At 45.6% G+C, this 27,268-nt stretch overlaps 1 protein-coding gene across 3 annotated transcripts in view; it reads left to right on the forward strand.

The window, feature by feature from the left end:
* The window catches only part of LOC309398200 (zinc finger protein 197-like), a 52,859-nt gene extending 34,326 nt beyond the window's left edge, over window positions 1-18,533 (forward strand). The window contains exons 3-6 of one of the 3 annotated variants that reach the window (XM_081964861.1): window positions 14,262-14,379; window positions 14,514-14,593; window positions 15,923-16,049; window positions 17,774-18,532. In XM_081964861.1, the coding sequence (XP_081820987.1) occupies window positions 14,262-14,379; window positions 14,514-14,593; window positions 15,923-16,049; window positions 17,774-18,192 (744 nt within the window). In that variant the 3' untranslated portion in view covers window positions 18,193-18,532. Of the gene's footprint in view, window positions 1-1,338; window positions 2,375-14,261; window positions 14,380-14,513; window positions 14,594-15,922; window positions 16,050-17,773 lie in introns of those variants that run through there. The other 2 variants (XM_081964863.1, XM_081964862.1) reach the window with 2 other exon arrangements.
* Window positions 18,534-27,268: the final 8,735 nt, after the last annotated feature.

Here is a 27,268-nt window from a genome sequence, read left to right on the forward strand (position 1 = left end):
CTTGCATCAAGCTGGCCTATGAGGCACAAGGCAAGACTGCACCACGCAGAGTAACCGCGCACTCAACGAGGAGCGCTGCAACTTCAGCTGCATGGGCGACCCAGGCGTCTATCATAGACATTTGCAGAGCGGCCACGTGGGCCTCGCCCACGGCGTTCATCAAGAATTATAAGATCGACACCTTTGCCTCGGCAGAAGCCTCCTTCGGAAGACGTATATTACAAAGGGTTGTGGAGGCTACAAAGGACAATGACTCGACCCGCCCTGGGACACAATAGCTTGGGTATGTCCCATGCTTGGACTCTCCAAGCAGCGCACAGGAGAAAGACCGTTGGCTTACCTGAACGGTCGTTCTCTGGGCGCTGCGGGAGAGTCCAAACCCACCCAGGGTTCGAGAATCCAGAACTAGGAATCTACAGAGACTGGTTGAAGACGTCCTATTGAACCTTTCGTTTTTAAAACTGACCTGCCAGAGGCAAAGGGGGCGTGGTCAAGGAAAAAACTCAGTCAGTCCTAGAGCAGTTAGGCTGTGTTAACCCATGCTTGGACTCTCCCGCAGCGCCCAGAGAATGACCGTTCAGGTAAGCCAACGGTCTTTCTGTGGGGTGGGAAAAGGCAAAAACACCTCTGTTTTGGTGAAAAATTGACCATTTTTCCCTTCCCCCAGCCCTGCTGAAGCCTGCAGTGCTTCTGGGGGGTGGGGGAAGACAAAAACACCACTGGTTTTGGTGCATAAGATGCACCAACATTTCCATGCTCTGGGGGGGGGGGAGAAAGGCGCGTCTTATACTCCAAAGATACAGTAAGATAATCAGCCAGACCAGACATGTCGAACACGAGGCCCGCGGTACAAAACTGGCCCGCAATGGACTCATTTCTGGCTAGCGGGGATGCCCCGGAGATGGCAAGAGGGTGACTCCACTGGCCCAGCCTGGCCAGGCACCCCCTGGCACGCACAGGGGATATGATGAGTGCACAGGTGTCTGGTGCAGCCGCAGCCTGCCAATCCTTTGGCTGGCGCACTCTGGGGCTGCACAGCCAACGTAGTGCAGGTGAATCCGAACCCTGTAAGTGCCGGGCTGGGGGAGGTATCACCTATGACTGCCCTGGCAAACGGAAAGTGCAGGGAGCTCCCATTGCCAAGGGGGAGCTGGGACTTCCTGCTCCATCCTACCTGGGCTCCCGCAGGCGACCCCGACATGAGTGACTTCTAGTTGGCCACACCCACCTGCCCCCTCCCCAGGGTAACCACAATGCTGATGTAGCCCTCAACGAAATGGAGTTTGACACCCCTGATTTAATGGTAGATTTAAATGGAATAATATTTTGACCCCCTAGGCAAGATGCGTGCAAAAAGAAAGAGCTATTCCATCGAGTTCAAGAAAGGAATCGTGGAGGACTCTCGGGGCAAGAATCTTGCAACTTTCTGCAAGGAGAAGAAGTTGGATCTCCGGATAGTCCGAAAATGGCGAACAAAGTATGATAATTTCAGTCAACAGGTATTCCAGGGAAATGCTAAGAAGCGTAAGTGCGGATCAGGTCGGCAACCATTATTTCCTGAACTGGAAGACATCATCTGTGAATGGATTGCTGACAGGAGAGCAGATGGTTTAGTTGTGCGCAGGGCTGATATTCAAGCATTTGCCCTTGCAAAGGCACTGCAGTTAGGAATATCCCCAGAAGAATTCAAAGCCTCGAAACACTGGCTGGATAACTTCCTCCATCGATATAAACTGTCTCTAAGAAGATAGCACCATTCAAGCTGGAAGATACTGAACCTGCATTCAAGTCCTGCGTTGATGGCATCAACTTTTCTAAATACCAACTCTCCAACTTGATTGCTGTCGATGAAGCTGCAGTTTTTATGGGCCAAGGATCTCAAATGATAATTGATCAGAGAGGGGTGCCTCGTCAATCTACATTCACTCTACTGGTTGTGAAAGTGCACGTATTTTGGCAATTTGTCTGGATGAAAAGAAAGCCCCACCTCTAGTCACTAAGGGCAAAGAAACAGAAGATTGGACGTTTCAAGCATTTTAAGTTCTTGAAATCGAAAAAGCAGTTGTAAGGAAGCAGGTCAATTTATGCTGCCACGTGTTTTGCGAGGTGGCCAAAGAGCTCTGTGAGTCTGGGATTCAGCCAGCACTCACCGTGCTAAAGATATGAAGAACTTCCTGGCAGAGAGAAGAATAGATCAAATAATGATTCCTGCAGCAATGACTGCCTATCTCCAGACTCTTGATATTGCAATAAACAAGCCATTCAAGGACCATTTGCACATGGAAATCAGTGATTACACTGAAAATAGAATGGCGATAAATTTGGGGTTTGGAGAGTTATGTCGATGTTCCAGAAGATGATGTGACTATTTGAATAAATGTAGATTGTTGTACAAAATGGGTGTCAAACTCCATTTCATTGGGGGGCCCATTGTGGTTGCCCTGTGGGGGCTTGGCCAGCTTTACGTTCCTTACATTGAGATCGCCTGAGCCAGTTGGAGTGGGGAGGGAAGTCCCAGCTGCCTCTTGGGGATGGGTGCTCCCCGCCCTTCCCATTTGTTAAGGCTGTCGCAGATGGGGCAGCGGGTCGAAGTCTTGTTCCGCGTGTGCAGTGGAGCTGGAGGGCAAGGCTGGGCAACGGGGTCTGGGCATGCAGGGCCCACAGCATGGGCCAAGCTCCAGGGCAGCTCTGCGGGGCCAGATATGGGCCCAACTGGCCTGCGGGCCTTGTGTTTAGCATGTCTGTTGTACATGGGGAAAAAAAAAGACATCACCTGAAAATAAGCTCTAATGCGTCTTTTGGAGCAAAAATTAATATAAGACCTGGGCTTATTTTCGGGGAAACATGGTAGTACTCACAGTCACTTAATTTCTAAGTCCATTAAAGGATGCACACAAGAGAAGCCGTATCCATGCATGGAATATGTAAAGTCCTTCTATTATTAGAATTCCCTTATAGTCCATCAAAAGAATCACAAAGGAGAAAGGCCAGATACTGTAGGTGGGAGACGTCTGCCCCATTGGCATGTGCTGCAATCCACAAAACTGGTACAATATGATGACCATAAAATAAAATGCCTGCACTCACACTTATGTCTACTGTGAAACGGTGATTAGGAATGAATGTGGTTTTGAATGTCTCTTTGTGTCCCTGGATACTCACCATAAATAAATATACATCGTATGGAACAAGCTTCAGAGGAAGGTCTCTGAAAAGGAGCCACAATGGTGAGAAGTCCTGTAAACGCAGATATCAAGTCTCTGACGCAGGTTCCAAATTCTATTTTCCTCTGGAATGACAATCCTGGCTGTTCTCCCTTTTCCATCTCTGCTTCATTGAAGAAGGCTTCACTGCGGTCCAATTTCTGCAGCCAGAATGTTAGCTGTTGCTTGCAAAGCCTTCAATCTCTGACGGCCAAATTCCCTTCCTTCAGCAGCCGAGATTTGTTTTCACACATTAATGAACTCTTGAGTTTGAGCCAATATCACCACTGCCACTAATTTGTCATGGTGGTTTTTTTCCCCACCATACCCATTTTAAAATACCCATGGGTACTTAAAATTATTTTCTAAGTAAATACATTACAAAATCCCAAAGAGAAAAGAAAAAGAAGACAAAAACAAAATAATACAAAAACCAGAAAAATGCATAAAGGTAAAATGACATACCTACGCATAAATTGTCCCCCAGTTGAGTAGTGATAAATATATTTCAACAGTAATACTTCCCCACACTTTGCAAAACAGGCCCATACTATATGACCTCTACATCACTATTTGCTAAATTACTATATGGCATTAAAGTATTACAAATATGACATCTTATTATCCACCAATTTGACCTACCATCTATCTACTTTACAAGAATGAAGTTAACAGGCAATCTCAAAACAAGCTAAAGTTCAAAGTCTTCTATTAACTGTCTATTGCAGGGGTGTCCAAACTTGGGAACTTTAAGACTTGTGGACTTCAACTCCCAGAATTCCCCAGCCAGCCATGCTGGCTGGGGAATTCTGGGAGTTGAAGTCCACAAGTCTTAAAGTTCCCAAGTTTGGACACCCCTGGTCTATTGTATTTAACTCAGGAAGTCACCAAATGCCTTCTAAAGTGCCATGCTGGCTGGGGAATTCTGGGAGTTGAAGTCTACAAGTCTTAAAGTTCCCAAGTTTGGACACCCCTGGTCTATTGTATTTAACTCAGGAAGTCACCAAATGCCTTCTAAAGTGCCATGCTGGCTGGGGAATTCTGGGAGTTGAAGTCCACAAGTCTTAAAGTTCCCAAGTTTGGACACCCCTGGTCTATTGTATTTAACTCAGGAAGTCACTGTGGGCCTTCTAAAGTGCCATAAGCCCACTGCAATTATGATCTCTGATGCATCCAGAATCCTGTATCCTGAATTGATTCTTGATAATAAAAACTTTCTTGACATTATAACTGGGATCTTTCCAAATTGTTACATCTCACTCCTCAAAAGTCATAAATCTCAGTTGGAAGTATCTCTGCAGAGTTGCTGTTCAATAGGCTTTCCCACAAATCGACTCACAATGCTCTCTTAACAGTTGTCCTCTGGCTGTATATACAGCCATGTGGTGGTGCAGTGATTAGAATGCAGCATTGCAGACCAAATCTGCTGACTGCCAGCAGTTCGATTCATCCCAGCTCAAGGTTGACTCAGCCTTCCATTCTTCCGAGATCTCTTTCTTACAGTGTTACCTCCAAAGGCAGACTAATCTCAAACCAGCAAAGTCTTCATTTCTTTAGGCTATAAAAACATATTTTCTTTTATACCAAAGGTCTTAAGCTCATAAAACTCATATTTCCTGCAACCTTTTCCTCCTCAGCACCTAAATGTTCCAATAGCAGTGTTCGCAGTTAGCAGTGTTCCAATATCTCAGGGGTTGCCACAAAGAAGAGGGAGTCAAACTATTCTCCAAGGCACCTGAGGGTAGAACAAGAAGCAATGGGTGGAAACTAATCAAGGAAAGAAGCAACTTAGAACTGAGGAGAAATTTCCTGACAGAACAATTAATCAGTGGAATAGAAATTGCCTCAAGAAGTTGTGAATGCCCCAACACTGGAATTCTTTAAGAAGATGTTGGATAGCCATTTGTCTGAAACGGTATAGGGTTTCCTGCCTAGTCGGGGTTGGACTAGAAGGCCTCCAAGGTCCCTTCCAACTCTACTATTGTATTGTATTGTAAATAAAACTATTTTGTCTTTTTCTTCTTCATGGTATGAGCTTTGTATTTAGTTTTCAGTATTTGCCTTCCTTTATTGCATAATTCTACTTTTTCTCCAGTCACATGTGGCACTTCGCTCTCCCACTGTTCATTTCTCCATCATTGGTGCCTTCTTTTGAGGTAAAATATCTAAAAGGCCCCCAGGTTTCTCTCTATATTGGAACTTGTTTTCTTTTGGTGTCTCCTTTCCATCAGGATCATTTCCTCTGGATTATTTTTATTATTGCCAGTTACGTTTTGGTGCTTCCAACCCTCCTTAGCCGTCCAGAGGTAATCGATTTGACAAAGGCAGCTGTAATAAAAGAAGTCATTAAAGGAAAATAAATACAAACCTTAATTTCACCCGCCTGTCCATTTCCTCCCTGCATTTCTGCCATTCCCCCTGTTGGGAGAAATGTCCTTCTGGGTTCGGCTCCAAGTGGGGAAAAAGACACTGGAGTCATGGAGGCTGCTTGGAAAGATGGTTTAATGGTGGACAGGACCACATGGCTTGAGTCCTGAACAACAAAGGTGATCACATGCTTCAATGTTGGTGGAGAAGAAGAGAAGGGAAGAGAAAAGGCTGAAGAAGGGCTTGCAGGGATTTTTATAATCTGTTCTGCCCCACCTATCTGTTTCCTGTTCCTGTGTAAGAAATGTATTCTGATTGGTTGCCAGACTCACATGGGCCCATGCAAGGGCAACCCTCTAGGCTGTTTTGAATCCAGGTTTGATTGAGTTTAGATGCCATGTGGTCAGTTGAGTAAAAGGCAATATTATCCTGCCTTCATTGCCATCCCCCCTGGAGCTGAAGGGGAGAACTCTTTATTATGTAAAGTGGACTAGCTTGGCCTTCTTAATGGCCCATTGATAAAGTGGGGATGGGATGGAAGCTGTAGGAATTTACTCTGTGTTTAAAATGTGTTTCTCCCTTTTTCACATCCAGGAAAATATAATATTCTGCCTTATCAATATTTCCTAGGATATTTCATTTTTCTGGGAGAGGGCTGGGTGATAACTTCCTACAATCCCTCCTTTTTTTTTTCCAAAACATGTGAGTGGAACGCACATGTTTTTGACAAAAGATAAAATTGGTCAGATCAGGGAGGCTTAATTTTTTCTGATGGAAAGACATTGAAAGAGACAGCAGAAAGATCACTTCAGTGGCTCCCAGAGAGCTTTCAACCATGAAGGTCTTAGCAACCAGGGCACAATTTCTGGAAAGAAATTTACAATATCCAATTTACCATGCCAATTATTTTCAGGTGTTTGATATCACTTTCTGTGAGCTTCCAGACTACAAGCAAGCAGAAGTCCCAAAAAAAACTTCACAGCCATTGAAGGATTCTTCCTTTTAAAGAAGTACAGGCTGCCCATTTCCAAGGGATTTCTTTAACTTGCCCTGGCTCCTATTTTAGTGAGGCCAAATTGAGTTTAGCTAGTGTGCAATACAAGCTATTTAGTATTTTTTTTTTAAAGTTACACACAATGAGCCCAGGGACTCCTATCAGAGACCACCAGTGCAACATGTCCTGCTTTACTGGGCAACATCATTTTTTTTTGGGGGGGGGGGTGAGTCACTGTCAGGGTTTGAGTTTTGAAGATCCTTTCTGCTACTCTTCAAGTGGGGGAATTGCCTGAGGGGAACTGACCCTCCCCCATGGGATTAAAAGGGAGATATCTGCTTTTGTGCAAGGGCAAAATCAACCTAGGAAAAGCTTTGTGGAGTTAAGTCAAGGAGATAGTTTCAATCTAATTCTGAATGGGGACTCTCTCTCTCCCTCTCTCTTTGTGTGTGTGTGTGTGTATGTGTGTGTGTGTGTGTGTGTAGCTGCTTCTACAATACAGAAAATACAGACATTTTGGACAAAATTTCCCTCCCACCAGCCAGAAATCTAAGGTGTTCAGAACTTGCTGTGCTAGCCATTCTCAAATACAATTCTTACATGAATACATTAAACTGATTACAATATAAATGAGGCAAGGAAGAAAGCATAATAAATTTCTGTGAATGAAACAGAGAAAGAAAACTTATCAAATTCCACCCTCCCCATAATCTTTTCAGCTGTCTTCTGGGAATTGAAAAGTCTTTTGGTCTTTACTTCTTCATCTCCTTCAGGGTTCTTTCATGTCTGCTGGATGGTACTAGGCTTGGCTTGCTGGTAAGAGTGGTCAGTCAGTCTTGGCAGTCTGTCCCAGGCTTGGCTAAGTTTTTTTTCCTCATGTCAGGTTTTATCAGCACGCAATCACCAGCAGCAAATTGAGAGTTATGGTTTGAGCTAGCAGTCCTTTGTTTCTGAGGTAAAAAAAAAGAGGAGAGGCCAAGAATACAGTTCTTTACAGACATATCTTTAGTCTCATGTTGTGGAATATCACCCATTCTGTCCAAGTGTGGAAATCCAAACATTATTTCAGGAGGTAGACGATGTAAATTTCATGGAACATGACATTCCCACTGCCTGTATGATTGAAACACTTTTGCAGTAAGATGAGTAAATTTCCAAGACGGACAACAACTTGTGTTGCAAACAAACAAACAAACAAAATCTCATAGGGTAGAGCACCTTGACTCATAAGCGTTTAAAAATGCACTCAGGTGTAAAAGAGGGAGGTAAGAAGAACAGCTTTTAAAAAAAAATGCAATTTAAAAAAAAAAGGTACTTTGAGTCAACACTCCAAAATATCAAATTCCATTCAGATGGAAGCAAATTCTCATTAAGTATGTTAAAACATTTACAAACGTAAGCAAAATATCTCAAAATCATTCCTTTTTATAGGTTTAATTAAGCATTTTAAACCTCAAAAATTTCAAGAAAAAAAATCAAAATTGTATTCAGAGCAAAGAAATGTAACTGCATAATTGTTATATGCAGATAAAAGATCACAACAGTGAAAGGTAAGCGGGAGCAGATCACCCATTTACTCCAAATTTCTCTCAAGAGAGGGGGGGGGGGGAAAGTGGTTAAAGTGAGGAGAAAAAATTTCAGCCTTTAATGACCCAAAAGGAAGGAGGGAAAGAAGGAGGGGGGGAATGCCCAGAGGCATTCACAGGTATCACTGGGGCGTTTCATACACACACTCATGGTAAAAATGAGCAGACACTCATTCTCCCCGCTTTTCCTGCTTCCCTCCAAAGAATGACCCAGAAGCAAGATTGGGGGGGGGGGGGGGAATTCACACAGGCAATCACGTGGATCTCTGGATCCATTCACTTATCACTCCCTGGGGCATGAGGGACACATACATTCATATTGCAATCAGACCTTCATGCTTGCTCATGCCAAACAATCATAGGTATTTCAGGAAGCTTTTTTTTTTCCACAAGCCACCAAGCTTCATTTTCTTTTATTAGAGGATCTCACCCTCCCTTCAGGTTTGGAAATGATAACACACATGCATACACACACATACCATTAAACAACACTTTCAGGCCTGGGGGAGGTGCACACCTAGATGCACACCTAAGAATTTCTTAACAGACATTACATCAAATTAATCAAGTCCAATTACCTAGGTCTTCCATTCAGACAGGCTTTACCTTATTACCTGCTAAATTTCTTACTTTTGCTTGAAGTGACCTGGCTGTTCTATCTCCTTAAGCACTAGATAGTTAATGCCTGTCTCTGCCCTGGGGTGTTCATTTCTAATTTGGACCTGCCAGCTGTGCTGGCTAATTTTTTTAAGATCCAAATTCTATCTTGATATCCCAGCACGCGCTGGCATTTTTAAATATCAAGGTGTATAGAAACAATGTACAGAGATGTTTGTCCACACATTGTTTGCATTCAGCCAGGGTTCTAGGTTGGCGCTCCCAGCACACGCTGGCATATTTTTAAAGATCCAAGATGTATGGAGACTTTCATTAACACATCATTTGCATCTGGGTGGGGCCCTTGATTCATCTGATGGTGGCCAGAAAATCAGCAAATTTGTTGACAAAATCTAAATCAAAACTGCCTTCTGGAGGCCAGGTTTTTACTTTAGGACTAATAGAGTAGGTTGGTCAGAAAAATGTGCAAAGGGTTTTTTACTCAGGTTGAAGGCAAACCTTTAGTAGGAATTTCCTTCATTTCATACATGCACACACAAGGCAACACTCTCCTCCTCCCCCCAAAGGGAAAAAAAAAATCTATACTCACCTGAAGAGTACAATCTTCTAGGGCTGAAAAACATGAGAACAAGGTTCCCTCCCCCACAGAAAAGGCATTGTTGGAAGATTAGAGGTAAGGGAGGGGCGTGGGGGGGGGTAGATAGCTTGCAGGCAGAGTTTGAAAAAAATAAAACCATCAGTTACTCAGCAGATAAACAGATAAACATTATGGGGATATCACAGATGAGAAATGGGGTCTGGATTCACATGCTTCAGGAAAGAAATGAACAGGTAAAATCATTTAAGCACACAATAAATGCAAGGATGAAACTTTTCTTGCAAACATTTCCTGGGTTGTTACTTTAAGGTATAGGCAAGGAAGGAAGGAAGAAAAAAAATATCTTTACTCTGTCTCTGCTGGCCAAAACAGATGCAAAGCAAAGATTCCCTCCACCTTCACTCAGTTTTGTGGGCCCAACAAACTGAGCGAAGGCAATTTCTGCCAGTTTACTCCTTTCTTTGAACCTTCTTTGAACATTTTAAAATTCTTGTCTTTTGGATTGGAGACATCTTAGTTACAATTACCTTGAGGGTGCACAAAGACTTAGACATACACACACAGAGACAAAGAGGAAACAACAAAACTCATGAGGAGATAACAAAACTCATTCCCGCCATAAATCTCAGTTAAATTGGGGAAGGCACAAATCTTAAAAAACAAAAAACCACGTGGTTGCATAGAAGACAGAGAAAGAGACAGACAAGAGAAAAAAGAAACATTTCAACATTTCCCTTTTCTTTTAAGTACCTTTATGTAGCCAAATTAGTTTCCCTTTCAGCAAAGCCCATTTCTCACACAATTTCCTTGCTCTCAGCCAAAATCTTGGCATCTAAGGAAATCTCCGAGGGCACTTCTGGCCACCCACGAGCTAACACTTCCCATGACCCTTTACATGCAGGGCTCACTTTGGCCTAGCCGGGTGCCACCCGCCGTAAGTTTTCGGAAATAAAAAAATTCCGGGAAGGACTTCGATTCCCTCAACGAAGTATTCGGCCCCTTTCCTCGTAGGGAATTCTGCTAAGGTTTTCCAGATCCAAAAAAGGTGATCTGGGGAGGACCTCTGCCCCTCTGCAGTTAGTACTAGCACCTCCTTCTCTCTTTACACACAATGGGCCTTTGCTTTTTTTTCACAGGACAAAAGCAACAACAACAGCAAAATTCATTCACTTTTCCATCCATTTTCACACACACTCTCCTTTCCCTAACAGAAGGTCCATGCTCTGGCCTGACCCTAATGTTTTCCAGGCTCTCTTGGTAAAACACACAGAGGAACCAGGATCCAGCTGTGATTGGGAGAAAGATTTCATCACTCACACACATGCAGGCATACACACATTTCCACGCTTTGCCATGCTTTAACATTAAATTTTAGAGAATTAAAATTTAGAGGTACTCACCTTCTTTCCAGGCAGCCTTTGAGCTCAAACTCAAAACCCCTTTAAAGCCTAGATCCAAATGGTTAAGGCCAAGATAAAGTCCACCCACAGACTCAATGGGGTCTGTGCCGGCATGGGAGGCTTACCTTGGCCATATCCATTTGTTAGGCTAGCTTGGAGTCCCATCTGTGGGTCGCCAATTGTTGGGAGAAATGTCCTTCTGGGTTCGGCTCCAAGTGGGGAAAAAGACACTGGAGTCATGGAGGCTGCTTGGAAAGATGGTTTAATGGTGGACAGGACCACATGGCTTGAGTCCTGAACAACAAAGGTGATCACATGCTTCAATGTTGGTGGAGAAGAAGAGAAGGGAAGAGAAAAGGCTGAAGAAGGGCTTGCAGGGATTTTTATAATCTGTTCTGCCCCACCTATCTGTTTCCTGTTCCTGTGTAAGAAATGTATTCTGATTGGTTGCCAGACTCACATGGGCCCATGCAAGGGCAACCCTCTAGGCTGTTTTGAATCCAGGTTTGATTGAGTTTAGATGCCATGTGGTCAGTTGAGTAAAAGGCAATATTATCCTGCCTTCATTGCCATCCCCCCTGGAGCTGAAGGGGAGAACTCTTTATTATGTAAAGTGGACTAGCTTGGCCTTCTTAATGGCCCATTGATAAAGTGGGGATGGGATGGAAGCTGTAGGAATTTACTCTGTGTTTAAAATGTGTTTCTCCCTTTTTCACATCCAGGAAAATATAATATTCTGCCTTATCAATATTTCCTAGGATATTTCATTTTTCTGGGAGAGGGCTGGGTGATAACTTCCTACACCCCATATGCCCCATCACTTCACGGCTGAGTCTGCCAACAACCACAAGACACAAGCTGCGTTTCAAAGAGAAGATTTGACAGGATTTTGACTCGTTTTGGAAGCCTCTTCAAATGTCTACAGACTCTTCAGAGAAGCTGCTCTTGAGGAAAGCGACTTTTGACTTTTCTCAAAGATCATAAGTGGTTTTCAGGTATTAAAGAGGAAAACCTACAAACTGATGCCTGCTGGAGATGCCACTTCTTCTCTAGATAGGCAGTCTTAGAGAGAATCTTTCCTTCTACTCCAATGCCCGTTCTCCCAGGCTCGCATGCAACAGGATATCTCTCTGCCCCCCTCCCCTCCGTTGCTCAGGATTGCTCGCAGGATCCACGCCAGCAGCCGTTGGAAAAATCGACCAGCCCCCACCCCCCTTTTCCAATGACAGAGGGGACTGAGGATGCGCTCTTTCTCAGAGCTGGAGGGAGACACGTACTGCCCGGGGCAAAAGACGGGGAGGGCTCTAACCCTTTCCATACTCCTACTCTGCTCCCCCTCGCTGTGAGCCTTAGGCTGAGCCTTTGCAGAGGCTGCAGGGAGACCTTTAATGGATGCAGAGATCCACACCTGACTTTGAGTTCAACGAGCGGCGGGCTTTTCTCTGGCGGTAGAAGCGTGCATGGAGAGAAGGAAAAGTTCACCAGGTTCGGAGTTGTGAGAAGAGGGGAGCCCGGGGTCTCAGGTTTTCCGGCGGTCGGTCCCTGTGCGTGCACGAGCCAGGTAGGGCGGGAAGCAAAGCTAAGCTAAACCCGCCGCATTGGGAGAAACGAGGATTGCCAGAAAGGAGAGAGCCGTTTGCCCTCCGTTTCCACGGGAAAACCTCTGCAGGGTGGAAGAGGGAGAGGTCGGCTTTGCAAAAGAGAGAGTTGTGCTTCCAAATCAGCCTTGACTCCGGGACAGTTTCTTGCAAGTTTCTTGGCCCGTTTTCAGAAGGGGGTTTCACTCGCCTTCTCTTTCCTAGCCGAGAGAAGTGAGCGATCGGAATCCCTCCGGCTGGCATTGCATGCAAGGCGGGAAGTCCACGTGCAAGGCGTTGCGTGCAAGGTGTGCAAGGACTTGAACTCGGTTTCCTCTTTTCCCGCCTTCCCCCACGATCTCTTTGGTGGCTCTGGCGGCTGGTAAATAAGGAACCTGTTGCAAAAATGGCAGTGCGTTGGATGGTGGCTTGCTAATTCTGGCTTCTGGATTTCATCCAGGAGTTTGGGGCAGTTGGTTCATGGGATTGTGTTGCCTCGGGCTTTTTTATTTATTTTTTACTCTTAATCTAGCAGACCCCAATGTACTTATTAAATCGATTTAGACGGACTCTGACTTGAACTTGTTTGTAACGGGAGACGTTTACAATTTGGATTGCACAAAGGGGAGTTCTTTATAGGCAGCAGTAGAAATGATTTGATATAAATAGTTAAGAAATAGAAACCCAAAACATATTTTAAATGTATTTATCCAATATTTTGGTTCCTTGATAGAAGTTGAGGCAGAAGAGTCCTAGCAGACTTTTCCCAAACACATTAAGATTTCCCTGCTTTCACAGACATTGGCGGGTTCATAAGAATTTCCTAGTTTATCGATTTTTGCTTGTTTGTTTAAGGAAGTTTGTTTGAACACAATGTTTTCCATTTCAAATCTGTACGCTGGAAATCTTTCCTGGTTCCTCTGGATGCCGAAGTAAACAGTAACAAGAGTTGGAAGGGACCTTTGGAGGTCATCTAGTCCAACCCCCTGCTCATGCAGGAGACCTGTGCTAGGGATTCGAACCTCCCGTATTGGCAACCTTTGTGATCGGCAAGCTCAGAGTCTTAGCCACTGAGCCACCTAGTCAGGCCAAGTATCTTCTGAGGGGAGTGGGCTGAATGGCCTTAGGAAATTTAGCCAAACCTCTTGTGTTTAGTCAGACTTGGGGAGATGCATGGGTCCATTTTGGTGCTGGATTAGAGAGCAGAGAGAAGATGGAGGGACAAAGCCCAGGAGATGCAGGAGCTGGAAAAGCCCATCCAGCTGCTCAGCCTTGGAGCTATGTAAAGAATGGGGGAAGTCCTGGGCAGAAGAGCCAAGAAGAGGAAGCCAGCAGTTCAGAGGTCCAATGCTGTGACTTCAGCAAAGTGCAGTTCCAGGAGGGAAAGAGTCCCCGAGATGTTTGCAGTCAGCTTCACCACCTTTGCCATCAATGGCTGCAGCCAGAAAAACGCACCAAGGCTCAGATGCTGGACCTGGTGCTCCTGGAGCAGTTCCTGGCTGTCCTTCCCCCAGAGATGGAGCAATGGGTGCGGGAGTGTGGAGCGGAGACCAGTTCCCAGGCGGTGTCCCTGGCCGAAGGCTTCTTGCTGACCCAGGAGACTGAGAAGATGCAAGGAGAGTTGCAGGTGTGAGAATGTAATTGTGGCAGTTGTAATTGAATTTGTCAATATCTCTCTGGTAGAATTTCCTGGGATTACGAACTCCTAAGACCTCTATTCACACTTTCCAAATTCAGTGATGGACATTGGGGTCTGATAGATTGAGAGTGCAATATTATAATTCATTTATTTATTGTACGTCGCCCCGAGTCCCTTTGTGGAGAGGGAGCGGCTAACAAATTTAATAAATAAATAAATAAATAAATAAATGTCCGTCTCTGTACTCTTCCCTCCTTTATCATACCACATCATTTCTAGAAATCTTTGGAAGCGGTGACTGAGTATCCCGAGGAGAGGATAGATTCATCCAAACCCTCTCAAGACCTGCAGTTAAGGGAGAGCCTCCAGAAAGATCAAAGTCAAGATGGGATGCCAGGTAAGAGAGGCTCTTTCCATGGGATGTGAGGGTTGGACGTCCTGCCAATTCTTTTGCTTGTCTTGAGTGGAATCTGTTTTCTGGCTGTTTCTTGATAGCAATCTGCTTCTACCATTTTTTTTTTTGTTTCACAGATAATAGAAAGCTGTCTTCAATATTTTTAGAATCACCTTTTTGTGTTGGAGTTGAAAGAATGGCTGAAACTCTACCACAGGTAGGAGAAGAACTAGTGGAAAGGGGTATGAAACTTGAATGGGTTTCATTTTGTTCCGCAATTTAATGTATAATATTGCTGTTTCTCAGCAGGGCAAATTTTAGAGCAGGTCATTGTAAATTCACACTGAAATTAAGCTATCTGTTCCTTCTAGGGAACTTTCTTCACCTTCCTGCTTCAGGCTCAGATTTAGTTGACCAGATGTTAATACAATAATACAATAGTAGAGTTGGAAGGGACCTTGGAGGTCTTCTAGTCCAACCCCCTGCCTAGGCAGGAAACCCTATACCATTTCAGATAAATAGCTATCCAACATCTTCTTAAAGATTTCCAGTGTTGGGGCATTCACAACTTCTGGAGGCAACTTCTGTTCCACTGATTAATTGTTCTAACTGTCAGGAAGTTTCTCCTCAGTTCTAAGTTGCTTCTCTCCTTGATTAGTTTCCACCCATTGCTTCTTGTTCTACCCTCAGGTGCCTTGGAGAATAGCTTGACTCCCTCTTCTTTGTGGCAACCCCTGAGATATTGGAACAATGCTATCATGTCTCCCCTAGTCCTTCTTTCTCTTAAGCTAAACATACCCAGTTCCTGCAACCGTTCTTCATATGTTTTAGTCTCCAGTCCCCTAATCATCTTGGTTGCTCTTCTCTGCACTCTTTCTAGAGTCTCCACATCTTTTTTTACATCGTGGCGACCAGAACTGAATGCAGTAATCCAAGTGTGGCCTTACCAAGGCATTATAAAGTGGTATTAACACTTCACGTGATCTTGATTCTATCCCTCTGTTGATGCAGCCTAGAACTGTGTTGGCTTTTTTGGCAGCTGCTGCACACTGCTGGCGCATATTTGCACACTGCTGGCTGCACACTGCTGGCTCTTATGTTGTCTCAGATCTTTTTTGCTCTCCCAGGGTCATTCTCAGATACCATTACAAGCTCTCCAACATTTACATGAAGGTGTGGAGTGGGGGTAAGGGTTGGCCCCTCAGTGAATAAATTAATCCATTGGCAAAGATATCAGATGGGTTTCCTATATGTCCCTCTCCCCGCCCTATAAAGAATTGGAGTCATTGGTAAATAGTAGGTTTAAGATACAACTATTAATTGACCAAGAAAACTATTTTAGTTGGCTTCACATTCCAAATTATTCTAACTTGATCAAGTATGTTTCAGTTGTGCCGTCAGCCAGAAACTGGGAGATCTCATTTTAAATTCTGCAGAAGTTGCCCATTTTGTTCACTGGATCTCTCTCTCTCTGAATTGGGGAAAGAAAACTGCCAAATTATTTCTGGAATTGTATGTTAATAGGAAAACTTATCTCCTTGTTTAGGATTTTTTGTCCTTTGAGGAAGTGGCCGTGTATTTCTCTGAGGAGGAGTGGTCTCAACTGGATGATGACCAAAAAGCACTGCATGGAGAAGTCATGCTAGAGACTTCCAGGAATTTTGCTTCTCTAGGTAAGAATCCCTATCATAAGGAAGACATGGGGAGAGGGCTTAGATATTATATTACTTTTTATTTATAATCTCCCTCTATCATTTTTTGTAAATAACACAAAGCAGCAGACATATCAAATAGACCTAGTTACCTGCGGGATCGCATCTCACCTCATACATCCCTGCGACCAATTCGCTCCCACAGGGAGGGACTCCTCCGGGTGCCGTCCACTAAGCAGTGTCAACGGACGGCGCCCAGGAGTAGAGCCTTCTCTGTGATGGGCCCAACCCTCTGGAATGACCTCCCCCCCGATATTAGAACTACCACCGACCTCCGCTCCTTCCGACAGAAACTTAAGACTCACCTGTTCCAATTAGCTGGCCTGGCTGATTTATAGTCCCACTTTCAACCTCCTGGCAAACACCTTATTTTGGGGTAATTTTTAAGGGTAATTTTAATTTATATTCAAATTTTAATTTATTGTACAGTGTACAACTTACCTCCTCCGTCTATTTATGTATATCTACCTATATTTTTGTATTTACACTGTTTTAATATGACTGTACACCGCCCCGAGTCCTGTTTAGGAAAGGGTGCGGTCTATAAATTAAAGATTATTACTATTATTATTATTATTATTATTATTATTATTATTATTATTATTATTATTATTATTATTATTATTATTATTCCTTTCTATTTTCCCTACAATAAAACCCTGTGATAAGGGCTGGGCTGAGAGAGACTGGTCCAAAAAGAAACCCTAAATCATCACCCAGGCCAAACATGTCAAACACAAGGCCTGCATTCCAAAACTGGCCCGCGATGGACCCAATTCTATTAAGTGAAGCCACCCCGGAGATGGCAAGGCACTGATCTCTGCCAACCCGGCTGGGTGCCCCTGACACGCACAAAGGAGTGTCGGGCCGGGGGGGGGGGGATGATGTCCGGCAGCAGCTTCAGCCCACTTATCCCTTGGCTGGCGCATTGTGGAGTAGCGCTGCAACCGCCAGCCCAGCTCTCAAAGCAGCAGGCAGAGGCATGGCGTGGGAGGCACGTTAACTGGCTTGTGATGGCTCCATGTCTGGCCCACGGGGCTTGTCCAGTGATGGTGAGGGACTGGTCCCCACTGTCCATGGCCAAGCCCTGCCGGGCATTCCTTGTGCACACAAGAGGCAGCAAGCGCAGGGGGGACTGGGGTGTCTGGGAGCAGACTGCCTCCCCATTGGCCAGTACACTCTGGGTATGCTCAACCCATGCGCAAGTAAGTCCAACCACTGCTGGGCTGGCCCTCCAACCAGCAGACGGAGACAGTAGTGCGGGGAAGAGGCACGCGATCTGGCCACTGGATGCGCTTTGTGGCCAACCCGCCCACTCCATTCCTCCATCAGTCTGCTTACGGCCACGATGGGGCAAGTAGCCACATGGCGTGTTCGGCGGGCCAGATCACATGCCTCACCTCTGTGTCTTTGCCTCCACTTGATCTGGTGCCGCTGCCTGCAAGTCACGGCAGGCTGCAAGTGGGAGTACTGCAACTCCTCGACCCTTATGGGCTTATCCCCCTCAGTCCAACCCTGTCCCCCAGTTCTTCTGCACACAAGCGGAACGCGAGTAACTTCAAGCTGGCCACACCCACCTGCCCCCCCCCCTCCCCAGGGTAACCCCAATGCTGATGCGGCCCTCAGTGAAATGGAGTTTGACACCCCTGATTTAATGGTAGATTTAAATGAAATTATATGTTTAGCCCTAGGCAAGATGAGTGCAAAAAGAAAGAGCTATTCCATCGAGTTCAAGAAAGGCATTGTGGAGGACTCTCAGGGCAAGAATCTGACGGTTTTCTGCAAAGAGAACAAGTTGGATCTCCGAATGGTCCGAAAATGGCGAGCAGAGTACGACAACCTCAGTCAACAGGTGGACGAGGGAAATGCTAAGAAGCGCAAGTGTGGATCAGGTCGGCCACCATTCTTTCCTGAACTGGAAGACATCATCTGCGAATGGATTGCTGACAGGAGAGCAAAGGGTTTAGTTGTGCACAGGGCTGATATTCAAGCATTTGCCCTTGCAACGACAGCGCAGTTAGGTATATTCCCAGAAGAATTCAAAGCATCCAATCGTTGGCTGGATGGCTTCCTTCATCGATATAAACTGTCTCTAAGAAGATAGACAGCACTGTTTAATCTGGAAGATACTGGTTATTAAATGACACTTTCAGTCAAGTTCTTTGTTGACGGTATCAACTTTTTAAAAAAAATTTATTGTTTTAATTAGACAGATAACACACACACACAATACTCTTCAATACATCTTCCAGCTAGCATATCGATTGGTTACAATTAAATTCCATGCATTACTACAATCATTCTTTATATTTCATTCAAATTGAATTGTGCATTTTAAATCAAAGATCTTTATACCGTCAATATACCAACATTCTCCTTTAACTGCATTTGTTTGAAAGTACTTTTATCCAGAATCATTCGTATTTATATTATCCAATGAATAAACATTTTAACACTGACAACAATCTGTAAGAGCTACCACATTCTGCTTATTTATCGCCTAGGATTCTTATTTCTTTCCTCCATCCACCTATACCATCTATCCCATATCTGATAGAATTCTGATTCTTCTTTTCCCTGAATCTCTTTAGTTAGCTTGTCCATTTCAGCACAGTCCATCACCTTTCTTATTATTTCCTCTTCACTTGGAGCAGTGCTTCTCAATTATTTTCTGTCATGCCCCCCCTAGGAAGAAGAAAACATTTCGCGCCCCCCCCGCGCGACTGTAAATAGTATCATTTGTCTATAAAATTGTTATAAGTACACCTCTGCATAACATAGCACACCGGTCTTTCCTCGTCTCCCACCGTAGTCACATGCTTTCTTTCCTCTTTCCCTCTTACTTGTCTATCCTTCCTTCCACCCTCCCTTCCTCCTTCCCTTCCTTCCTGCCTCCCTTCCAGTTCCCTCCTTCCTCTTTCCCCCTGCCTGCCTGCCTTCTTTCCCTCCTGCTTATCTATGCTTCCTTCCTTCCTTGCACCTCCCTCCCTTCTGCCTGCCTGCCTTCTTTCCTCTTTCCCTATCCTCCTATCCTTCCTTTCTCCCTCCCTCCTTCCCTGCCTCCTTTCCAGTTCCCTCCTTCCTCTTTCCTCCTGCCTGCCTGCCTGCCTTCTTTCCCTCCTGCTTATCTATGCTTCCTTCCTTCCTTGCACCTCCCTCCCTTCTGCCTGCCTGCCTTCTTTCCTCTTTCCCTATCCTCCTATCCTTCCTTTCTCCCTCCCTCCTTCCCTGCCTCCCTTCCAGTTCCCTCCTTCCTCTTTCCTCCTGCCTGCCTGCCTGCCTTCTTTCCCTCCTGCTTATCTATGCTTCCTTCCTTCCTTGCACCTCCCTCCCTTCTGCCTGCCTGCCTTCTTTCCTCTTTCCCTATCCTCCTATCCTTCCTTTCTCCCTCCCTCCTTCCCTGCCTCCCTTCCAGTTCCATTCTTCCCTCCTTCCTTCTGCCTCCTTCCTGCCTGCTTGCCTTCTTTCCTCTTTCCCTCCGGCGTGTCTGCTTTTCTTTCCTTCCTTCCACCTCCCTTCTGCCCTTCTTCCCTCCCTCCCTGCCAGCAGCTCCTCCAGCATCCCAGCTGGAAGCAGCAGCACAACAGTCGCCGTTACCAGGGGCGAAGGGGTGGCGGTGGCAAGATCGGGCGACCGCCGCCCCTTTGTCCCTTCCCCAACAGCAGCTGTTGCGGTGGAGCTTCCAGACGGAATGCTGGCGGTGGAGCTGCTAGCGGGGAGGCGAGCTACGCGGTGGCGAAGACGGGCGGTCCCATGCTTCCCTCCCTCCCACCCCCGCCCGAGCAGGCTTCTTGCACAGCTCCAGCCCGCGGCTCCAATGAAAATCCACAGTCCGAAGTGCTGCCACTTCCAGGCGGCATATATTATGCCTCGCCCACGCCTTCGCCGCCGTTGCACCCAGATGGAAAGGGAGCCTTCGCGCCCCCCTTTACGGAGCCTCGCGCCCCCCTAGGGGGGCGCGCCCCACTATTTGAGAACCGCTGACTTGGAGTTAGCTTGTTTTTCCATTTCTGGGCATAGGCAATCCTTGCCGCCATAATTATATGTAGTATTAAATACTGGATTTCTTTTTTGTATTTTGTAGGCAGTAATCCTAATAAGATTTCCGGTTTCCATTTTATTTTAACTCCCGTTATTGCCTCCAGCCAGTTTTTGATCTTTTTCCAAAACTTTTTAGCCTCCTCACAGGTCCACCCTAAGTGGTAATACATTCCGTGTATCGATTCGCATTTCCAACATTTTGAGGATGTATTTGACGATATTTTAGCTAACCTTGTTGGTGCCAGGTGCCATCTATAAAACATTTTATACTGGTTTTCCTTATATGCAACTGAGAGTGTCATTTTTAAGTTTGTTCCCCAAAATTTTTCCCATTTGTCTAATTAAATATTGTGTCCAAAGTTCTGTGCCCATTTTATCATTTGTTCTTTCACAATTTCCTCTTCCATTTTATATTTCGGGAGAAATTTATATATCCTCCCTATCATTTTTCTATCTGGGCTTTGGATGATTTTATCCAATTCGTGTGATTCTGTTTCAATGTCATATAATTTGGTATCATTGTTGTATTTAGTTTTGATTTGCAGGTAGGTTAACCAGTCCACTTTCATGTTCTGTTCTGCCAATTCTTCAATTGTTGACGGTATCAACCTTCTTAAATACCGTCTTTCCCTGAAAATACGACCTACCGCAAAAATAAGCCTAGACTGATTTTTTGGGGGACAGGCCTAATATAACCCCTACCCAAAAAATAAGCCCTAGTAAGGGGGTGGGCACGGACAGCACAGGAGGCAGCCCTTCCCTTCCCCAGTCACCTCATAGAGGCTCGGCCCCTGAATCGCAGCCTGCAGATTGGCTGAGCCAGCGAGGGCTGGAAGCTGCCTCTTGTTCTGTCTCTCAGAGGTATTTGGAGGTATTTCAGGCGCACTCTTTACAGCCCCGACCCTGCCGCAGCACCAGGCTACCTCACAACTGTGGGACCCTTCTTTCTGCAGCTCACCTTGTGGCTCTGGAGCAGGTGGCGACCATGGTTTGCGCTCCACCAGACCTGGAGCTCAGGTCTTGCTCCTGCTGTTGACTTGGCAGTGCTGCGGAACTGCTCCTGCCTGGCTGGGTTGAATTGTCCCAGATCAAAAACCACCAGGCTGCCAGGGCCCTTTCATGAGCTGCAGCTGGTGGAGCCATGCTGCCTAAACCGTCCACTGCTGACTTTGGACTGCTGAGCGCCAGCCTGCATGCCTATTTGGTGCTGAAGACGCTGGGCTTACATCTATGCTGAGCCCGATCCTCTTCAGATCCTGGCAGGGGCTGCAGCTCTCTTGCCATGTGCGGGAGGCAGGCGTGGAGCTGCCGCCTGGCCGCCTTGCTTCCCCGGCCACAGGTCGATGCTGGAATAACCCATCTGTTGAAGAGATGAAAGGGCTGGAATGTTGCAGCCATCAACGCAGCTCTTGTCCTTCTACCTACAAAGAGGCACGTTCCTTTGTATTTATTATTTTATTTATTTTATTAATCCATTTTATATGCCGCACCCTCTCCACCAAGGGACTCGGGGCGGCGTACAATTTACTACATAACAAATAAATAACAAGGAGGAGATATACAAAAAGCATTATACAACACATAATAAATAAATAATCAATTAATTAAAAACAGCAAAAAGCAATTAAAAAACACTTAAAACACCCAAAGTCAAACCTTATTTAAAATTTTATCCAGAGGGATTAGAATAGCTATAATTCAGGCCAGGCCGGCTAGTTGGAACAGGTGGGTCTTGAGTTTCGTGCGGAAGGAGCAGAGATCGGTTGTTGTCCTAATGTCGGGGGGGGGGAGGTCATTCCAGAGGGCTGGGCCCATCACAGAGAAGGCCCTGCCCCTCGGCGCCGCCCTCTGGCATTGCTTGGTGGACGGCACCCGGAGAAGTCCCTCCCTGTGAGAGCCAATTGGTCGCAGGGATGTATGGGGCAGGATACGATCCCGCAAATAGCTAGGTCCTGTGCCAGTGAACTGTGTCAGATCTTTTTCCATGGTCTATTCTACGATCTCTATTGGGAAAAGGTAAGCAACCAGAGCATAATAAATGGGCAGGCCCTCAATTTCACAACTTGACCATCTCACTGAGGAAGGGGCACCTATTGTGACCGAGGCTTCCCAAAAGCATAAAACAAACTCCTTTTCCCGGCAAAAACCCCTTTTATTAATTTGCTGTGAATTCCGTTCATACACAGCCGGCCAAGTCTTTCAAAGGAGGATTTACAGTCATAGACCTTATCTGGCTGGGAGAGCTGAAGGCGCGGTATCTGCAGAACTTGGCAAGGAGTCTCAGAGAGTCACAAACCAATTAACGAACTAATTGTCTCCTGCAAACTCCACTCCCCTTTCACTCCTCTTCTATTTCCTCTGCGGGAGGTCATTCATCGTCTAGCCTTACTCCCAAGTCGACCCCTGTTCTTTAATTGTTCCCTTCGTCTGGCAACTCTGCACATGGGCACAGTGGGAACAGGCTCTGATTATCCCCAGGGGTGGAAAACCTCATCCAAATCCTCTCAAGAGCTGCTCTCAAGGGAGAGCTTCCAGAAAGGTCAAAGTCAGTACATCACACAAGGTAACAGAAATTCTTTCCATGGGATATGAGGTGTGGACATTCAACTGATTATTTTGCTCATCTTAGAAGGTTCTTTTAGAGGAAAATGACTAACCAAGCATTCAAGAAGAAGGTAGGTGAGTCATAAACAGATTTTATAGGACTACATGACATACAGAATACAGATGGGAAAATATTTCTTGCTGAGTGAGATGAGAGGTCCCCGGTGCTCTCTGAGTTTAGTAGTTTTGCAGACATTTCGTTAGCCAAACTAGGTGACAGCATCAGTGCTAGTAAGGAGTGGACTTTGCTCTCAATTTATATTTTAGCGGCTTGCCCTTTCGCTTTTGGTGGGGTTGATCATAAGAGGTTTCTTACTTGAGCTGTTCAACGTTAACTTTTTTGGAAGTTCCTTGTTTGGGGAATTTACTTCTTGATTGCTGATCTGGGTTAATCTTGGAGTTAATCTGTAGTCATCTAGGTGCTGATTGCTGGTGAGGAGGTGTTTTGGTCCTTCCCCCCCCCCCTTTTGGATGGTTGATTGTCCCTTTTGCATAGAATGTAAATAAAGATTGTTTATATCTATGATATGTGTCTACTGATGGCTAATTGGTTAGAGTGCCAGTCTTCTAGAGATTCCCAACTGCTTTTGGACTTGGCTTGGTCCACGATGGTCATAGTTTCCCAGTTCAAACTGGTTAAGTCTATCCACAAGCTGTAAAATGAAAGCGTTTTCATCATGTTTTCTGACTGGTCGTTGGTATTCATGGATGTGTTCTGCCAGCTTTCTGCCTGTTTGTCCTACATAGCAGCTGTTGCATTCCTTACACTGTATGTTATAGAATAGATCCGTGATGGTGAACCTATGGCACGTGTGCCACAGATAGGACATGGAGCCATATCTGCCAGCACACAAGCCGTCAGCTCCAGCCCGCATGCGCACACTGGCCAGCTGATTTTCCGCCTTCCGAAGGCCAGGGGAGGCTGTTTCAGGAAAGCCTCCGGAGTCTAGAGAGGGCAAAAAACAGGCCCAATGTCCATTTTTCGCCCTCTCCAGGCTCCGGAGGCTTTCCTAAAGCCTGGGGAGGGCAAAAACAGCCTCCCCTGGCCCCTCAGAGGAAATACCAAGCTCAGCTTGGAGGTGAGCACTGCGGCACATGGGGGGGTTGTGCATGCAAGCGCGTGTGGGGTGTGCTTTGCATTATGAGTGCTGGCACGCATGCGTGCTATCGCACGTGGGCCCTCGCATTTTTGACACCCAACAACAAAAAGTTTAGCCATCACTGGAATAGATGATTCCTGTTTCTTCTTTGGGGGCCTTTCAGAAACCACAACAGACAGCAGTGGTCCCTTAATTGGTTCCAGGAGATGCTACGAATACTTAAAAGAACGATTCCCAAATACAAACGACTTAACATCTGACGTTTTGTTTCAGCCAGAAGAACTTTCTCTGTCCCTTCTCCTACGTCAGTGACCTTCCCAGCAAGACCAACCTCCTGTCTGCCTTCTGTGGTCATCTCCCCCTTTTTGTAGGGACCAGAAAAAAGAGAATGAATCCTCTACTTACGACCAGAATTGGGCACAAAGTTTCCCGTGCTAGATTAGGAAGTTGTTAAGTGAATTTTGCCCATTTTACGACTTTTCTTGCTACAGTTGTTAAGCGAATCACTGCAGTTGTTCAATTAGCAAGACGGCTGTTCAATGAATCTGGCTGCCCCATTGATTTCATTTGTCAAAAGATCGAGAAAACGTTTAACCACTTGCCTCCAGAAGTTGTGAATTCTCAAACACTGGAAGTTTTAAAGAAGACAGTGGACAGCCATTTGTCTGAAATGGTATACGGCCTAGGCTAAAGTAGGGGATTGTACTAGAAGACTTCCAAAATGTCACTGCGTTAATTGGTTTGCCAACTTGTGCTTATAGTCTGAGTTATACAGTAGACTGAACTGTTTCTTATCTGACAATGATTAATGCGCATGTCACATAATACGTCACACATTCTTTACTTTCCTTCTGATCTTCCGTTCGCCTGCCAAGAGGACGCAGGCACATAACTCTGCCAAAATGTAGTTAATTGAGTTAGCAAGATTTGTATTTTATTTTATTTTATATTAAAGTGTTTTTAATTAGAACATGTTTCGTGTTTTATTTCTGGTTATTCGGAAGTATGCTGCTAGGAGAGCCAATGCTCCACGCCTCATTAATTCAGGGTGAAACTTCCCCTGACACAAAATCCCTTCCAACTATTCCTATTCGTATTAGTATTACTACTCCATGAGGAAAGCAAGGAATAGCTAGTTCAGGAGTAAGGGTGGCTGTTTCAGGACCCTGGAGAGCTCCCAGCGCAAGTTCCTATGAGTTGCATTAACCATCACAGATCGATTGGGTGTCTTCATCCTCTTTGCATTCTGAAAGGGAAAGCTCATGCTGCACGTAACCCAATAATTAGTTAGAAAAAGCACTGACAAAAATCAGAGCCCTCAGAGGAAGAGCCTGATGCATCCCACCTCTTTCATCTTGGAATCATCAAGCAGGCCATCCCTGGCTGAGCTCACACCATCATCCTTCTGGTTATCAGCCAGACGTGCCTTGCGCCACAGAGACCCAACACAAGCTTCCTCGTAAGCTCCATCAGCTTGAACATCCATAGCTGGGGCTGGCTAGACAGCAATAAGATACACTAGTCAGAAGACCCAGGGTGTTCCTCTCTCCCACTATTACATGTGAAAATAAATCTTGGACATAAATATTTCTTAGCTTGCGAGTGAGTCTCAACAGCCGTGCCAGTGATATAGGGGCATCATAAACCTGGGACTAGTGGTGGGATTCAAATAATTTAACGACTGGTTCTCTGCCCTAATAACCAGCTGGGTAGGCATGCTCCTGGACTACTCCGGACGCCTAGTTTTGGGCCTGGAAGGCCTTCCAGAGATCTCCAGAGGCCATAAGCGCTTGATGGGGAGGTTATGCACACCACCTGCACCCCATTTTTGCTAGCAGTGGCACTGCAGGCTGGTCCTTTGCTATTTCCAGACTGGCCCCACGGGCCCAATCTAAACACCGTGCAGGGTGGATCCGGCCTGTGGGCCTTGAGTTTGGCACCCATGCCTTAGAAGCAACACTTTGAAAGATGGCCAACCCAAACCTCTGAACCCAGCCCCTTCCCAATTGTTCAGCTTTTTAGAAGGATGCAGAGATATCATGAGGATGTGATTTTTTCAAAGGAAAACACCATTGACGGATTCTGTTCTGGGCGATCTTGCTTACCCAACTCTCCTTTGTGATATCTCAGGTTGGCCCCATTCCACAGTTGGTGGCCACTATTTTAGATCATTTATATATCCTAGCAGTGTTTAATCTTACTGGGTTTTACCCAGCACACTGTTTTCCCGTTGCCCCCAAATGTTGCAGTGGGGACATTTAGTCAAAGAAAATCTCTCAAAAGCCAGGATTGAATCAAAACTCTGTGAGTAAGTGAAGTTGTGCTCGTCCATCTTTCACTCTACCTGCTCAGCTCAGGAAGGAGACAAAGCATGAGGAATAAGATCTAATTAACTCTTGTGGTGTTGTAATCGCCAGACTGAGACAGCTGGCAAGCAATAAGGCCATGCTGATTGACAGATGCCCATACCTGTTGTTCAGTGCTGGGATTCAATTTTTTTTATTACCGGTTCTGTGGGCGTGGCTTGGTGAGCGTGCCAGGGGAAGGTTACTGCAAAATCCCCATTTCTTCCTGATCAGCTGGGACTCTGGAGGCAGAGAATAGATGGGGGCAGGGCCAGTCAGAGGTGGTATTTACTGGTTTCTGTTACCAGTTCTCCAGAACTGGTCAGAACCTGCTGAATAACACCTCTGCTGTCGTTTCTATGGTGTAGTGGTTATCACATTTGCCTCACATGCCAAAGGTTCAAAGCAAAGGCTCATCCTCTCAGCATCGGAGCCATTCCTTGCTCAAAGAAAAGGCAGGAAAAGGCTTCACCACTAAGACAAGCAAGAATCCCATTCTCTTTTCTATTTTATTGGTGAGGGAATGAATGAGGGGAGGCTGATTTGAAGCCACCAGTCAAGGAAGTCTAGTCATCCCAAGTGAGCAGACAGTGAAAAATTAAAGCCTGTCTGAGTTTCAGCTCCCAGAATTGTGAGCATGAGGGAAGAGGGAGGATTTCCCACAAATAGCCTGCCTGGATCACCTTGAACACAGGAGGAGGAGGTGGGAGGGGGAGATCTCCTGAGGTGCATCAGCCAAGGATTATGCTAATTTCTGAGGCTGATCTTGAGGAAAATGAGCTTCAACAAATATTTCCTCAATGTCCACAAATCAAACATAGTTCCCTTAAGAAGAGGAAGTTCTAAAACTGGATAGATGAAGGCCACCTATTTGGAAAGGCAAGTCTTTTAGAGAGACGCTTTCCTTCCACTCCCATGCCCATCATCCTTGGCCCCCGTGGAATCTGCTTTGGTCTTCTGCCCCTTTACGGGATCCCCTGAAGTAGCGCCCAGAATCCACCAGGGGTCTCCCTCGTCAACGCTTGGAAGGGATGGCCAATCCCCTTTCGGAGGGAACTGAGCATGCGCTCAGTTTTTGCGAATTCAAAAC

The sequence above is a fragment of the Natrix helvetica genome (assembly GCF_964273705.1).
Source record: "Natrix helvetica genome assembly, chromosome: 1".
Lineage (NCBI taxonomy): Eukaryota > Metazoa > Chordata > Lepidosauria > Squamata > Natricidae > Natrix > Natrix helvetica.